The 18,396-nt window shown below is 37.6% G+C and overlaps 1 protein-coding gene across 1 annotated transcript in view; it reads left to right on the top strand.

Moving 5' to 3' along the window:
- GRM8 (glutamate metabotropic receptor 8) overlaps nucleotides 1-18,396 on the top strand; it is a 376,332-nt gene that overhangs the window by 227,041 nt on the left and 130,895 nt on the right. Inside the window, exon 7 of the mRNA XM_075146659.1 lies at nucleotides 6,908-7,108. Coding sequence (XP_075002760.1) covers nucleotides 6,908-7,108 — 201 coding nt within the window. The remainder of the gene's footprint in view (nucleotides 1-6,907; nucleotides 7,109-18,396) is intronic.

Raw genomic sequence — 18,396 nt, forward strand, 5'->3', positions numbered from 1 at the left:
TCTTCTCTTAGCAATGCAACTTCAGTTTGTTTTTCTAAGAGAAAACTCTCTAGTAAATGTCACATATAGTAGTAGGAACAAAAAAACCCAATATGACTAGAATAATGGTTTACTTCCACTTTGATATATACCATTGTGCATTTGTTAGAAGTGTCTTGCTGAAACAAATTTCTGATTTGCTGTGAAGGTCAGGAAAAATGTTATGGTATTTCCAATGAAAAATGTTTGTGAGCAGGGATAGATTTTTTTAAGGTACTTCATTTGAAGAACCAGGCAAACAAAAAAGCTAGTTTCTCATTTATGGTGATGTTAAAGTGAAAATTATTGAAACATATTCACTTACGTGAAATGTTCTTTTTGGTATTTTCTATTTGAAAAGTGTATTAAAAATGTGAGATTTCAGCCCCGTTCTGGGTAAGAAGTATTTTAAAATCTCCATGTTATTCTAGGGATTGAAAAATTGTTTCTTTCTCAGACTTTTCCTAATTGGTCTTGCTGTCTTCTTTTTCTTTTTTTTTTTTTTCTGAGTTGGCGTAAAGAGGCATAACCCCAGAAAAATTACATCAAGTGCCAGTTCATTAACCACAAAACCATATCTCTCTGTTGTTGGAGAAGAGTAGACAGTCAAACTGCTTCATTTCACTGTCATTGCTTCTACATTCTCAATTTTCTTTTTGGAGTGGCTGAGAAAATTGATATAATCCTTAACTTGTTCTCTGAATTGCTTCCTAAACTGACACCATACTATTACAAAGGAGCCGCAGGTTTTGTGATGCTCTCTGTGAACTAACTCATGCACAAAACAAGCATCGCAGTTACCGTGCAGCTATTAGAAAACTCAACTCCCCCACCATAAAAGTATACCATCCCCTTAAGTTTGAGTAACAGAAGATGATGATCTCTGCTGCATTATTTGTTCAGAGAGAGTAAACTCTATAATGGGTGAGGAAAACAGCTGAATAATCAAGAAGACTTCAATGGGGGCAACATACGCTCGTGGTGCTTCCTGCTGAGACTGCTGAAATGGCTTGCAGTTACAGGTGCCAACTTTCTGAGGAATAAACTGTTGCTGCAAAGATGGGAACTTCTAACCAGTTCTGACAAATAGAGGACTATCAAGCCTGAGCTGAAGAGTAGTGGGAGCCTGCTTAAAAATTATTGTGATTTAGTTGCGATTGTGATTGGCACGCACAGAAAGATAAATCTCAACACAATAATATTTATCTTTGATTTTGTTTGATTCCAAGTGCAGCTTAAGTGAAACTGTTTTGTGAGACAGTAATGGGAATAAATAATTTAGCAGTGAGTAAAAAATGTGAATTGTAACTGTGAACTGAAAAAATGTTACTAGATATCCAAGATCCAGACTTGTCAAAATAGAAGTTTGGAAAAAAAAACCCCAAGAGTTGCACAGATGCACCGTCTTTAAGCTGTAATTATGTTCAAGCATATATAACAAAGCCGGGTAAAGGGAAGCAAATAGAATAAAAGCTGTTCATGAATAACCATTTTACCTGTTATCATTTTCACAATAATTTTTATTGTCATTTTTCTCCCCCCCTCCACATTACTTGTCCTTCCACCCTTAGCCCAGAAAGATTTCTCTCCTTATTTAGAACACAGTCCACAAAAGAGCTGATTTGCCACTCAGCACATGCGAGAGGGGACAGAGGGACAGAAGAGTGGATGGGAATGTGGAAACGAGGGAGGAATACAAGCTCTTGGAAAGGGATCTTTCCCTGCCGGTGACAAATCCATGCTTAGGAGATTCCTGGCCCTCCTGCAGTAGGACTTCTGTTACTGCTAAGTCAACTGTTCACATTGCTGTTCCCCAACAGAAGGGCAAGATGTGCAAGTCTTGGGAGGTTTTTAAAGCTGTTTTTTTTTTCCTGATAAATACTGATTTTGACCGAAACTATCAACCATAAGAGTAAGATACATAAATTAAGCAATAGCAAACATAGAAATAATGGCTTAAAATAATATAAATGGAAGTCTATAATCAGCAGTTGAGTTTTTCAAGCAGACATAGAATATTAGTCCATTGCTAGATGTATCAATAATCACACAGGAAAATCACAAGTATTACATTAATATTTTTAGGTTAGTGAAATAAAAGATGTAACCCTACCAGATGATGATGAAAAAGTAATTTGCATTTTAACTAAGTGAAAGACTATGACACACTGCAACAACTAAAGGTGAGAGTTTTTAAAAAGAACATTTCTATAATTTCCATCTGAGAGTTTTTGGAGAGGAAAGTTGGAAGTTTTCTGAGTTTTTAACTTTGATTTTGATAATCTTCTGAGAATTAGTGCCCCAAAACAATGACAGAAGGCTTACACTGAACCAATATTTGAACTGAAGATGAAAAGTGAGCTGGCCAGTTGTGTTCCAATCAGTCTTAGACAAAACAAAGAAAAAATGGTATTAAAGGATATTGACATAAAAAAAAAAAAAAAACCATTGACTAGAGATTAGGAAATCAAGACAACACCTGAAGCATCCTATTTCCTACATGGAGCTCTAGTTATGTGTTCCTACTTTCTTGTCTCTGACTGCACTATTTTTCTAAGCTTGGAACCTGAGCTTATGATGATTATTCTGTCAAAATTAGGATCTTATTCCCATGCACACTGCATCCCCATACCAGATATCTCTATTCCTCTAAACTATAGAGCCCCACTCCTGTCTCCCAAAGCTGTTCAGTGTCCAAAACCTTTCTCAAACCCTGCACCCTCACAACATTGCTCAAATCTGATGTTCTAACCAACTATTGTATACAAGGTCCTTGACTTCACCCTTTGGTCTTCAAGTAGCATAAATTAAGATTTTAACTAGATATATGGGATGGATTCTTGAAACTGTAGAAATACTCATAAGAGATAATGTAGGCTGCATTTTTACATAAATTGCTTTCAATAAATGAAAACAGAGAATAAATGGAAACAAAACAGGTATATCCATTTGTCTTATTTAGAATTGTTTGTATTCTTAAGAGAATAATAACTAGGAACTTTGCTCTGAAGTGTTCCTATTGCCGTGGGCTTGTATGTGAGCAGAAGTTACTTCTACATATCATCATCATCAAGAATATGGTTTCTAAAACTTAGATGAATTATGCAACATTTATCATCTAGCAGATTAGTCCCCTGTTGGTGAGATCAGCAACTAAAGTTTTGATTGTTTAAGATAGTTTGTATCCCACAGGTGATATCATCACCCATGTATGAATTAATTATCTTAGTTATATTACATTAATCTTTATTTACTTACTGGATGCTGTTATTAAGTTTTTAATTAAGATACATTTTAATTTATTGTTGTAAAGTCCTAATTTCTCTTGATTATGTTCCCTGTAATGTCTTGATTCCCAGTTCATATCTGGGGAATTGACAATATCACCTGCTTTGCCTTCCCCCCCAGACTAGGAGCGACAGCCACATCTGCAGGAACTGCAGGAACAAAGGGGGAAATGATTAGAAGGTATGGAGGCAATACCTCCTGCAACAGTCCAGCTTGTCACTCTTGCTCGGGAAGTGCAAGAGTAGCTGTAGCAACTCTTTCACAGGTACAGGCTCTTATAGGATCATTCCTGTGCTCACTCTAGGGTTCCCAAAAGAGATTTCAAATGGAAGGAGCCAGGAACAGCTGACACTTTTCCTGGGCTAGTGTTAAACCTCTCCTAGCTCTTCTCTAGCCCAAGATACAACATTAGTACATGTATCTATGTATTTTTTCCATTGGTTGGGGAAAGTCTTGACATCTTGCTGACATTCCCCACAAGCTTGTACTTCTCAACAGCTGGATTGGAAGACCTGCTGGAAGCACCATGGCACATTTCTCTGGGTTTCCTTTGTTTGGAGATCAGAATAGGGAGCGATAGTGTGAGCCCAGTTCTTGTCTCAGTTCTTGACACACTGTCAGACCATGGTGGTATCAAGTGCCTGGGTTCAAGAGTTGGGAATATCTTCTCATTCCTTTCTGATAAAGACATAGCCTAAGCAATTTTTTTTCCAGAGGGAAAACTGTAGAATGAGAAATTGAAGTGATCATTAAGAAAGCATTAAAACATTTCTATTATGAGATACAAAATGTTATATTCTTTCAAGTCACCAGTGTGTATAGAAATATGCCTTGTAGAGCTCAGAGTCAAGCTATAAATGAAACTGTTATTACTTGATATACAAGTCTGAAGAAAAATTATAATCATGTCTTCCAAACATGTAATATTATCTCTGTAACAGCTGACCATATTTACGGCTTAGACAATAGACATAATTTTACTCCTATACATTAAAATTTATTTAGGGTAGTGTAATGTTAATTAAGTTAATGAGTTCTTGTCATCTTTATAAATTATTGTTTTAGATTTTTGAGAATTCTAGAAAAAGAAGATGAAGAGAAACCTCAAAAAGAAAGATCACATAATCCAATTTATTGGTTTTTTTTAGTTACGCAAAGCACAGAGACTCTACTTGTCTATTGCCTTCTGGGTTTGACAGGTTTAAAACTGATAATTCTGTGGTATTCATCACCACTTTGTATGTAAGGAAACACATTCAGTCTTAATAAACTCTTTTTTTTCTCTGTAATTTATATGATAAAGTAGTTTCTGATCACATATCTGTGAAGAATAAAGGTAAAATGTTATGCTGTGGAAGAAGTTTATGCAAATCCTATATGTGTTTAAACTACAGTATAACATAGAGGAGTGGAACACTGATTTTTTTTTCCCTTAGTACAATGCACTTGCATAAGTGTTTGCAACTTTTAGTGGTTTATGACTTAGCATTTATTATAGAAAATTATTCCCTTCTGTCTTTCACTAACCTCCCACCCTTCAACATACACATCCATCCATCTGATGTATAAGGGAATTACATTTGGCTTAGCAATTAAAACAGATATATGTCCTTCAAACTGCTCCTGACCACCCTGTTTAGAGGATGAGGAAGGTCTTGGGAGCACGTACGGGTTATTGACTGCTGTGTTCCTGCAGGAGTTCTGTAAATCCTGTCCTTCACTTGCTGTCCGGCAGTCCTTAAAAAGGCAGGAACAATTAAGGTACTGATCCTGAGCTCTACCCATCACTTAGTGCTGGAAGCTAGATCCCAAGTGAAATAAGTTAATAAAGTTGCAATCTAATGAAGCCACGTCTCTTCCATCTTTGATATCTTATTTTTTGTCTGGGAAATGCATTGCAACTAATAATTGTGTAATATTCAGCATGTGCAAGGAAAAGTTTTTCTGTTTATTTATTTGCAGTAGAGTTGCACTATTTACTAATTATTTGCTAATCATTAGATATCATGTCTTGAAAAGTGTCTATGAAGTTGTAACAAATCACAAAAATGAGTTATATGCTTTTCTCTCCAAATGGTTAGTACCTTTTCAAGAGGTAGTGATTTTATCTTTTTTTGACAAATCCCTGAGGAGAAATAAAAGCACATCATAATTTTTCAAGGCTATCTATCACTCCCAGTGCTCAGGGATGTTTAAAGCACAAAACACTACTGATTGATTGTCAGATTACAAATTTGTTCATATGCTATCATTGTAATGTGAGACGGTGGCATTGAAATGCAGCAGGCAAACAGAAAGAAAGGCTTCTGACTAGACTCCCTGGCTTCTTTTTCATGTCGTATGGGCTTGCATACTTTGTCTAAAGAAAGATCTTGCATATGGTATATTTTCAGGCATAAACAATGCACTTTTAAAAACTTAGATACGACAATATTTATATCTTGAACTGATAAAAACCTGTGTTTAGAGATAAAAAAAAGAAATATAAAACATAAGATATGGAATGTTAAAATAAAAAAAAAAGGTGCATAAACTTTTGGTTAATCTGTAAAAAGTCTTAAATAATGTGAGTGGGTTGTTTTCAAACTGAATGAGTTGTTAATCTGGTAGATAACCTAGGTATTTAATCTGGTGTTCACTGAGTCAATGGGACTCAGTGTAGAATTTAGCAGGGCAGATTTCATGCCAAGATCTGCAGAGCCTTCTTTCCCTTGGTAAATGAAGATTTTGAGCCTTTGAAATCAGTGGCTGAATTCCTATGATTTCATAGGGTTGTCTACTTAAATGGGATTTCATGTTGGTTGTCTACTTAAAACATAATTTTCCTTAATTTTATTTCTTAACTTTTCCACTTAGTACTATCACCTATAAATGTAAAAGGTTCTTTGGATTTGGACATAGATGATTAATGTGGGCAATTCCCACAGAATCAAAATTTCATACTGTATTGATTTACTCTGTATTCCCTTGGAAGGAAAAATGTCCCTGTAGGAAATAGCAGACAGTACATGGTTCTCAATATGAAGCATAATTCACTAGTAAATACAGGAAAAAAGTCTCAGAATAAGCACTTTTCAATATGGAGACAGATGGCCACATCACTTGGCAAGCATTCAGCTTTTTTCCCTGACATGTTTAAATAATGTTTATCAAACAATAGACAGGGATAAAAATCAAGGTAGCCTTAAATTTATCTAAAACAGAATGGCAGCCTGCTGTAGAAGTGTCCTATAAATAACAATAAACAGCTGTTGAAAAAAAGTCAATAAAGTGGAAAGAGAGTTTTTCTACTGGATTGTAGAAATACATACGTCTATATTTCTTTTTCTTGTAAGGAAATGTTCTGTCCTCTTTCCCAGCCCAGAACTCAACATACTGTTTATATACCTGGCACAATGTACAATGATTAGAGGCAAAACCAGATGGCCATATTTTTCCTTGTCTTGTTTATTTAGGTGACAGATAGATGAGTCCCAACTTTACCTATCAATCTGAATGTAATTATTTATGTTCTACTGTAAATTTTTGCGCGCAAATACACATGCACGTACACACACACGCACAAATAGAAGTAAACTGACTCTTTCTCTTTCTTCCTTAGGCTTAGAAAGAATTTCAAGAGATTCAGCCTATGAGCAAGAAGGAAAAGTTCAGTTTGTAATTGATGCAGTGTATTCCATGGCCTATGCACTACACAACATGCATAAAGATCTCTGTCCTGGATATATTGGTCTCTGCCCGAGGATGAGCACAACTGATGGTAAAGAACTACTTAGCTATATCCGGGCAGTAAACTTTAATGGTAAGTTACATGTACTCTTTTTTTCCCCCTTTTTCTTTTTTAAATGTTTCAGAAGTGACAAGATGTGTTTTCTTCTTTATATAGGATGCTTTAAGGCACAGTGGAAAATGGGATTAGAAGCAGTTCTCGTTTAATCAGAACTGTGAGTTTTTCCACTTGCTTTGAAACCCCAAGTGTATTTTTTGTCTTAACATTAAGCTGCTCCCAATAGAGGCAGATGTTAAAAATAAGAATCTGTCAATCAAAATATTCTGGTGAAAAGCTGCTATTATAGAAACAAGTTGAGGACACATGCGGTCTGATTCACAGATTAAAGTCCTTTGACAGAGGTTGCTTCTGTGTTTGCAAGAGAATGAATTGAAAAAAAATACCCTTTTGAAAATTGCTGCTTTCTGAAATTACTGTTAACAATTTCTTTACAAAAGTGAATAGTGAGGAGTTGGCTTTCAATTTGTATATTTAAATCTCAATTAAAACACTCACTAGCAGTTCCAGCTTCTTTTCCATTTCATTGTTTTTGACTCAGTGATTTAGTGAGCTTTAACACAGCTACAATATATATTTTTAAACAACATTACAGTTGAGATCTGCCTGCTGAGGAAATGTAGTTACAGATGCTTAGGCTGTTAACAGTAGAGGCCAATAAAGAAGACCATTAATTTATGTATGTAGAATTGAAAAGGGTAGAACATACTTGATAGTGAAATAAAGTTGATGAAAACCTCATTATTTCTTTAAAGTCATGATTATTGTAGACTATATTTACCACTATTTTACAAAGAAATGGAACAATGTTCTTTTGTGTTTTGGTTGGTTTTTTTCCCTACTTGGTGGTAATTCATGTACTAGACATGCCTTCTAACTATGCAGAGAAAAGCACTGTCTATCGCAATTTATTCCAATGATCTCAGCTGCCAGCCTTTTTGAAAAAAGCACAAGGTCATTCTGAATTTAGCTTCTGAGTGGAAGCTTTTTTTGCTTTAGGTAATATACCAGAGCATTTGGTTGATGTGAATGTTGGCTGTAATTTACAGTTTTTTCCTCTTCTAAAACTTTTTTCTCCCTATGCAATTTTCATGAAAAGGGAATCCCTGTCTCCAGGAATATAAAGATAGAAGGAGTTTAAATGATTCTTTAGTGATTTGAAAGAAAACCTGGGGAAATGGGAAATGTTGTTATGATGACAAAGGTAGGCAGCACATTGTAAGGTTTGCAGTGAAAACTATCTACATTTCTAGTAGATATTCTTCTGGGTCTGTGTTGTTTAGCATAAAAAGATAAGCTGTACATTTTATATGAAACCTTTCTCTCCCTAGATTGTTGTATTTCATCAATACCTGTCATGATTTCTCTGGCTGACTCTATGTATTGCAACAAGGGGAGATGAAAGAGTGGGATAAAGTATTCTGGACACTAATGAAAAAGTATCTGGTTTTGAACTAGTAATTTACTGAAAGAGAGGAAAAAAGAAAAAAGAAAAAAATAGAAACATTTCTGTGTGGTTAACTTTCTGTCCCATGGGATACGTTAACTGTTCCCTGTACTAGTCCACATCATGTACTGGTGTACCAATTTTTTGAGTGTGTTATATGCCCAAATATTTCCTTTTTTTGGGTCATGTGTTGGGAGGCATAAGCAGAGGACAGTTTTTAACCCTTTGCCTTTTCCTATTAATCCCAAAATCCTGTTCCTCTGGACAGCACTGCCGCTGTGTCTGACTTGGTTTACAAAGGTGAATATTTACATAGATTGCTAGACCTCCTGTGCTGGAAGTTGACAGTAGTGCTGTGTTTCGATTTTGATGTGCATCCTAGGTTCAATCATTAATAATAGAGTCTATTAAAAGTGAGCTGATACATAAAAGGAAAACCCTGGCTTTCACAGCCATTCAAGGTAACATTTTTCTATCCTAACAATCACAGGAACACATCACTGCTGAAGCTGGCAGGGACCTCTGGAGACCACCTGCTCCAACCCTCAGCTCAGATCAAGATCAGCCAAATCAGGTTACTTAGGACCATGTCCAGCCAGGTTTTAAATATATACAAGGATGGAAAATCCTCCAAAATTCTCTCTGAGCAATCAGTTCCAGTATTTGATCATTTTCACAGTAAAAAATTTTTTCTTATGCTTAAACAACTTTTCCTGTGTTTTGGAATTAAACCTCTGCTCTTCAAGATGATAATAATTTCTAAGATCAAGAAGTAACTGGCATTTTTGAGACAGGCAGTTTTTGTTTTTATTCAATATCAGTTTCCCCACGTGATTCTACCCTTATGCATATTAAACCAACTTCTCACCTCTCTTAATTCAGTATATCCCTCTTAACCAAGGTAGTAATGAGTCGGTGCAAGTCCAATTAATACGCTGTCACATTCAACTTAGTGGGTCTCACCTCACAAAATATCACCTGTATTATGAAGGATGTCTGTCTGCCTTATGGAGGGTATTAACAAGGGGAAGAAAACATACATATTTCTGTTTATTGGAGTAACAGTTTTGCATTTGATTGCAAGTAATCACTTTGAAATGTGTTTATTTTTGTTTACTTTGTTTATTTTTATTTACAAATTATGAAGAAGATTTGTTCCCCTGAAGGATTCGTCTGTGTAATATTCCACGACACCTTCATGACTGAAGGGTGATCATAACCACCAGCACACAGTGTACTGATGTAATTGATATGACATTTGTTTCTGCTTAGATATTCTTCTACCAGTTGTATGCCAAATGCAGAAAATCTCACAGTTCAGCATGATTTTAAAGGGGATAGAACTTCTTCATTTGTAATAGGAATAAAGAAATTTATTTGTACATGAAATTTGAGTTACTACCGAGTGTAGTCTCCTGTTTTACTATTGCCTGTGTTTTTCTTAGGATAGCTAGCAAAGTATGGTGTCTAAAAACAATTGCTTTTCATTTATCATGGGCAGTTTAATAATTAATTTAATTTCATAGGAAAAGAAACCTCTAACATGTAACCGGTACAACCTATTGCTGTGTACAGCAAAAGAGTTTTTAAACAACAGGAAAATATAAAGCCAGTGTGCTGAGATGTGGCGTATTTATCACAGAATCAGAGAATGGTTTGGCTTGGAAGGGACCTTTAAAGATCATCTAGTCCAACCCTCCTGCCGTGGGCAGGGACATCTTTCACTAGATCAGGTTGCTCAAAGCCCCATCCAGTCTGACCCTGAACACTTCCAGTGATGGGGCATCCGCAGCTTCTCTGGGCAACCTGTTCCAGTGTCTCGCCACCCTATTCATAAAGAATTTTCTCATTGTGTCTAATCTAAATCTACCCTCCTTTAATTTAAAACTGTTGCCCCTTGGTCTGTCACTACAGGCCCTGGGAAAAAGTCTCTCTCCATCTTTCTTATAAGCCCTCTTTCTTACAAGCCCTCTTCAAGTATTGCAATAAGGTCTCTCCGGAGCCTTACCTTCTCCAGGCTGAACAACCCCAACTCTCCCAGCTTTCTTCATAGCAGAGGTGTTCCAGCCCTCTGACCATTTTCATGGCCCTCCTCTGGTCCCGCTGCAACAGGTCCATGTCTGTCTTGTGCTGAGGACCCCAGAGCTGGACGCAGTACTGCAGGTGGGGTCTCACCAGAGCAGAGTAGAGGGCCAGAATCACCTCCCTCGAGTTACGCTGACTGATGAACCAGGAACACATGTGCTCCGTAGATGCAGAGCTTTCATAAATAGGAAAGACCCTCACCAAGCTAACGTGAGGGCTTTGACCTCAAAATTTTTCAGTTGAAATTGATTTTCAAATATGGTATAGTTGAGACTCTAGGGACATCAGAATGAGGGAGAGGGGGTTTACACACTTTGTGTGCGTGAAGCGTAGGTTACTTCTCACACTCCCATGGTTAGTGGTTGGGAGTTTAGAAAGCTCAATCTACATGTGCCATTTCAGCAAAACTGAAGAATCATAGAATCATTATGGTTGGAAAAGACCTCTAAGATCATCAAGTCCAACCGTCAACCCAACACCACCATGCCCACTACACCATGTCCCTAAGCACCTCATCTACATGTCTTTTAAATGCTTCCAGGGATGGTGACTCCACCACTTCCCTGGGCAGCCTGTTCCAAGGCCTGACCACTCTTTCAGTAAAGAAATTTTTCCTAATGTCCAGCCTAAACCTCCCTTGGCGCAACTTGAGGCCATTTCCTCTTGTTCTATTGCTAGTTACTTGGCAGAAGAGACCAACACCCACCTCGCTACGACCTCCTTTCAGATAGTTGTAGAGCATGATGAGGTCTCCCCTCAGCCTCCTCTTCTCCAGATTAAACAACGCCAGTTCCCTCAGCCACTCCTCATAAGACTTGTGCTCCAGGCCCTTCACCAGCTTCGTTGCCCTCCTCTGGACACACTCCAACACCTCCATGTCTTTCTTGTAATGAGGGGCCCACACAGTATTCGAGGTGCGACCTCACCAGTGCCGAGTACAGGAGCACGATCACCTCCCTGCTCCTGCTGGCCACACTATTTCTGATACAGGCCAGGATGCCGTTGGCCTTCTTGGCCACCTGGGCACACTGCCAGCTCATTTCAGCCGGCTGTCGACCAGCACCCCCAGGTCCTTTTCCTCTGGGCAACTTTCCAGCCTTTCCAGTCTGCAGTGTTGCATGGGGTTGTTGTGGCCGAAGTGCAGGACCCGGCACTTGGCCTTGTTGAACCTCATACTGTTGGCCTCAGCCCATCGATCCAGCCTGTCCAGGTCCCTCTGCAGAGCCTTCCTACCCTCGAGCAGATCAACACTCCCGTCCAACTTGATGTCGTCTGCAAACTTACTGAGGGAGCACTCGATCCCCTCATCCAGATCATTGATAAAGATATGGAACAGGACCGGCTCCAGTACTGAGCCCTGTGGAACACCGCTCGTGACCGGCCGCCAACTGGATTTAACTCTGTTCACCACAACTCTCTGGGCTCGGCTGTCCAGCCAGTTTTTTACCCAGCAAAGAGTGTACCTGTCTAAGCCGTGAGCCGCCAGCTTCTCTAGGAGAATGCCGTGGGAGACAGTGTCAAAGGCTTTACTGAAGTCCAGGTAGACCACATCCACAGCCTTTCCCTCATCCACTAGGCGGGTCACCTGGTCATAGAAGGAGATCAGGTTGGTCAAGCAGGACCTGCCTTCCATGAAACCGTGCTGCCTGGGCCTGATCCCCTGGTTGTCCCGGACATGGCTCGTGAGCGCCCTCAAAATGAACTGCTCCGTGATCTTCCCCGGCACCAAGGTCAGGCTGACTGGCCTGTAGTTCCCCGGATCCTCCTTCTGGCCCTTCTTGTAGATGGGAGTCACATTGGCAAGCCTCCAGTCATCTGGGACCTCCCCAGTTAACCAGGACTGCTGGTAAATGATGGTTATGATCTACTAGCTGTGACCACCGAGAACCAGTTTAACCAGCTCTTTCTGGCTATGTGATCAAAGAATACTTAGAGCTTTCAGAAGTTTCATGCTCCTACTTATCTTTTTTTTTCCCAGGCAAAAAGTGAATGTTGTCACTTTATGGTGTTCTTATTTTAATAAAAGTGCCACATTTGAAAGATTTTCTCTACCAGTTTTTGTATCCAAACAAAATGAGATATTTATGTGAAACTAGTGTTTCAAATTTAAAGTTAGGTAAAGTGAATAGTTTTTCTGTTAATTAGGTTTATAAATGGTGATAAGTGCAATTGTGGCGTATCAATATGTTTTCCCATCACATTTTTCTAGTGTTCTCACTCTATTTAACTTCATTATTCTGTCTACAAAATAAGCAGATGTTTTCTAAGAGTTTTTACCCTGGCATGTGCTGAGTGTTTTATGAGAAGTGCTCTGCTGAATTCAACATAAGTGCTCGTCATTTAACAGAAACAGGACTTGAACATGCATTTGTGGTGGATGGAGGTGTTTCAAAGGTGGTTTTGTTTTGTTTTAGTTTTGTTTTTAAGAAAAAGTTTTATCTTTGTACTTCCTTCCGGACAAAGCAAAAAAAAGAACGATAACATGGATACAGTGTTATTTCTTGGGTGGAAATAAAACACAAAGTAATAAGACTGACCAGTGCCCCCCTCTCCTACAAAAGTGAAGATCAAAATTTATAGTTAAATTCCAAAGATAAAGATCATTGCTTACATAAAACATTTCATATAGAAGAAAGTTCACTCTTTCTATATATATGTATATAGCTAGTATAGGGTAGCTGGTTTTTGCCTACCTTTAGTCATATATTTGTATTTATACTTACATTACCATACTGTAGTAGTTCCAGAGATAAATATCGAGAAAACATCACAGACTATAACACAATATATTTACAGATGTTACAATATGGGTCTTTCATTTAATCTTAAAGGTAAGGGCAGAACTTGACCTGTACTCTCATACATGCAAACAGACGTGTTATTTGCTTTGATAGGCTACTCATCCTGCGGGCGAACAGGGATACTTGCTACTTTGACATGTTTTTAGGTGAGCAGCAATAAGCGAGAAGGGAGCAGACAATAGGTGGAAGCAGTGACTCCCCTCTGCCCTCAATGCTTAGATAAATGTTGTCTGCTTCTGCCAGAGGTCACTGCAATATCACTTCCCCCTCCTGGTGAAGAGGAGACTCAGGAAAAAAATTCTGAGTCTGACTGTGCAACCTTTTCTCTGGTCTTCTCTGGGACAAAGTAAAGAAACTATGTTGCTTGCTGGGATTTTGTGACAAATGTACAAATAACACTGGAACAAGTTGCCCAGAAACGTTGTGGAGTCTCCATCCTTGGAGATATTCAAAACCCAGCTGGACATGGGCAACCGGCTCTAAGCAGCGGGATTGGAGTAGGTGATCTCCAGAGATCCCTTCCCACCTCAGCCATGCTGTGATTCTGTAGCCCTAGCTGGACTTGAAAGAAAGAAAAGTATATAACTTACCCTTACTTTACAATATTAAATGAACATATGTTACCTTTACTCTATTCTTCTGGAACTAACTTCATAGTCTGAGTGGACTAGTAAGCTTTGCTGTTATTTGTTTTTTAGATATGTTAATTAAATGCCTTTGAGAAAAGATTAATTTTGGCTACACACATAGACACATACGCATGCAGCATCTGCCCCACTTAAAAAGCAAACATGCAAAATTTCATCCTTAAAGGGCAGAATGATACCAGAGAATGAGAACATAAGAACAGAAACTAGCAGGGAAACTCAAAATAAGGTGTTGACACTTGTAAACTAAAAATTAATGATCACTCTATATTGTAATTTTTTTTTTTTTTCTGAGAAAGCAGTATCTATAGAGAACAGTTTTTAAGAAAATGAAGAATGGGGTTTCTCATGGAGATTTTTGAACCCTCCAGAGAATCATTATTGTGGAAACAGCCGTTTACAAAATTCATCTTCTCCTGTTACCTTTTGAAGTTGCTAAAACATCAATCTGTGCAAAACTCTCTGACTTACTATTCAGCTCAGATTGTTTTAAATGTTTTCTTGAAGAAAGCTGACACCTTTCTATTCTTTCACCGAGTACAAAATTTGCATTCTCAAATCATTATTTATTATTAAAACAGAAGCTTTAAAATGGTGCCCTTTGAGGTTGATAAGTTTTGACATTTTTTAAGTCATTAAGCACAATAGAACTAAAAGTCCCACTTAAAATGTACTGGAGCTATGCTCCTAACTTAGATTTCTAAAAATCCAACTCTCAAGTCTACAACTACCAATAGAGAAAAAAACCTTTTTGAAATAGTTGAAGTTGGGCACATCTGTGATTTTTAAAGTTATGAGTTCTTATTGTCCATTCATAATTTAGGGGTTAGTGCTGTCAAAAACACTTAGCATCATACAATGCCTCTGGTACCATATTCTGATAGGGTTAAAAACTATCTAAGTATAATGGGAGATAATAGCAGATGAGTAGATCAGATAGGGACAAACAAGATTAACAATGAGTTGGAAGGGCTGAACGCTGCTGACCTTGCTAGTATTCGCTGTGGTAGCAACTCTAGTTTCACTAATCTGTACTCTGCTGAAGAAATAAAGATAGCGCTTTCAGCTGCAGAAGTGGGAGTGGAAGGGGGAACGTCTGCTGCAGTTATATTAAGATCTGTGATGTTTGTTCTGTTATAAGTTAATCACATGACATAATTCCATGTAATTTTTTTGAAAATCTTGGTGGTACAGAGGAATGTTTGAAAACATGGCTAAAGCTTAAACTAACACAGACACAAACTCATAAAATCCCAGAATTCAAACTAGTTCATTCTGTTCGTGTACCTTTGTCATTGTTTCAGAGGTGTCTAATATGGCTTGTAAATGCACTGGGGCTATGGCAGACCATTTGTAATAAAGAATCCTGATGTCTAGTTTTCTGTACCTTTATGTTACACTAAGAAAGGAGTTGTTACTTCTGTTAATTTATTATTGGGGATGAGCAGGGGATGATTTCAAATAAGTTCTGCTTTGGCATGCTAATTATTTTAATGGAATTAATCCAGGTGGCTATACAAGAAACTAAAATTGCACAGTGGTCTGAATCACTCTTAATGGATTTAAGTAATGTATGTTTATAATGTAAGCATGCACAGCAGGCAAATCTTGGAGCTGCTATGATTCTTAGGTACCTCATAAATACATGTGATTAAAATCAGAGACTATGAAAATGCTGGGTGTGAAATTAGAAGGTAGATCCTAAAAGTAAGTGCAATTTATAGCCGTGCTCTTGCTTATGTACAGATCTTAAGTACTGATTAATTGAGCAGTATATATGATCCACATAAAAATTCATGATGTAGAACGTGACTGAGGTCAATTCTCTGTTTTGAGGAACAAGGTCTAATTCATAAGGTATTTACCCTTATTACCCAGGAAAACTGATTTGCATCTCCTGATAGGTGAGGTGAGGATATTCAGATATATTAGAGTACAGTTTTCTAATATGATCAAGTGAAAAACTCAAGCAATAGTGAGGAGTAATGCAAACTAACCCTTGCCATTCTGAGTGAAAAGGTATCTGAGTGCAAAGAAACTGGATCCATAATGCATGTATTTTTTTACCATTCAGTCAGTGTAAGAAACATCACAGCTGCAGTTTTGCAGTGCTATTAAGCCCTTCAGATATCCTAATTATCTTTATTAACAGGAAGAAGGCATACCACGTGTTTTGAGAAAGGAATATCTTGACAAGCTTCCAAACTTAAAAGCCTAAATTTAAAATAACCTCTTAAATCTATCAAATCAAGTAAGACTGTTTGTACAAGTTATTAATTTTTCCATATGTTGATTTTATGCCCCGTTTTGTAAGACGAGAGTTCTGCAAGCCAGCAGGACAGTCATGAGGAGAAATGAATTGCTTTTTAGTACCTCTGTAACAGAATAATATGGCCTTTTTCATTTTACTACAACAGCTTTTACTTACAAAATGAAATAGACACATTAGAGAGAATATCAAGGGAAAGAAGCAGCAAGGATTTTATTAAGGCTATTTGGTAGTATAAATAAGCTGCATTTATAGATCATTCATGTAAAAAGTGATCTCACTGGTAATGGCTGATAAGTGACAAACTCAGAAAATAAAGCAATTCTTCAGGAAGGTCACTGTCAGTGAAATTATCTTGACAAATCTTAGATTCTCATATAAGGAGGAAAACAGCTATTTCTCTATGTTAAAGGGAATGACAGTGGTCTTGGGTAGACTTAATACTGTAGGGCAGGAATTATAGTAAAGAGAGAATAAATTTATAATTAACAGGGGTTGCCAACATCATCAGACAACAGTATTTAATTTTGCTACTCTAGGGAGATGTATTCAGCAGTAAACAACCAAGTTCAGATCTATAGACAAAGTAGTACTGATTCAAGAGCAAGTTAGACATGTTTGACCTTGCTACCAGATGTTATCTGAAGGAAAAACAGGGAGAATCCAAGCAAACTAAACAAGACATCCAAGAGGAAAGTGATGGGATTCAGTTCATCTCTCGCAGGCAAATAGGTTTCTCTCAGTTTCAGTAGCTGGTGAAGTTTAAAATAAGTGTCTAGTTCTCCATACAGCTGATGGGAAAGGCTGATACCTCTAAAGCCTACCAGAGAGCGAGCCTGTCCGTTAGCATTTAGGCACCATAGCAACTCATCTGCTTCTGTATGTTTTTCTGCAAGCAGCTATGAGTCAGAGAGATTTTCTCAAAGGCTGGTTAAAGCATTTCTAATAGTATGAAATATTAAATATGTGGAAGATAGTTTATCCTAGAAGCTTCTCTAATTTACTCCAGCAGACGAAGCATTTGCTGTTATTCCTGAGGATTACGGTATCCAATCATTTTGGCCACACAGCAGGTTATGTTTTATGCTGAACAGATTGGACCCAAAATGTTGCTCCCCATAGTCTTAGTCAAATCTCTCCCTTGTAAGCCTGAAATAAAATGGATTTGATGCACAAATACCTGAGGCGTTCTATTTTAAATAGAGGGACTGTGTCTCTCAATTCTCCTGTTATGTCTATCATCAAAATTGAACATTTGATAATTGAAGGTAAAATAATTTGCAGTAAAGATTTTAGTTGCAATTCTGTGGATTCTGTGCATAGCACGCTTTCAAAGTGATGATGTGTTAGTGAGGCTTCCATATTAACATTTTTCAATTTGTGCCAATCTCTTTAGGTTATTAACTTTTATAATTACATTAGCATTTAATAAAAAAATAGTTTGGAATATAGGAAATACAGAATATTCTTTATTTATTAGTTACACTTGGAAGCCTAAACTCTTTTAAGCCAAGTCACAGGAGCCTACACACTCAGATGGATTTGAAAATGGTGCTTCTCTCTATTACTTACAGCTCTATTAACAAATTATCAGCTTGATTGGTACTCTACTTGAATACAGTTTTATCTGCTGGTTGTTGAGCTATTTATGTAAGGTAAGATTATTAGAGGATACTCAGCTACATTTCAGAGTATGAAAATTTGGATGTGTTTTTAACTACTGTATCAAAATTTACACACCAAACATAGCTTCCTCCTTAGACCCCCAATTACAATGGGTGAGGTTTATTATCCAGTATGATTAACTTTGATGCTGACTTGCCTAAATTTTAGGAGTTCTGCTGGAGGGTAAAAGGGTGTGGTACAACCCTTCTGTGTTAAGTTAAGGGGAAGAAGTTTATGCCTCTGAACAGTTCCAGAAGGGAATTAGAAATATTTAATACCGCAGTGCTAACTCTGCTTTGAGATGATAGAAATACTGAAGCTTTGTCCTTCCCCCAAACTTTTCATATTGGTCTGGGATTTGGATGTTCACTCAAGAAATAAAGTAATTG

Source organism: Calonectris borealis, chromosome 1, assembly GCF_964195595.1.
Source record: "Calonectris borealis chromosome 1, bCalBor7.hap1.2, whole genome shotgun sequence".
In the NCBI taxonomy this organism is placed as follows: domain Eukaryota; kingdom Metazoa; phylum Chordata; class Aves; order Procellariiformes; family Procellariidae; genus Calonectris; species Calonectris borealis.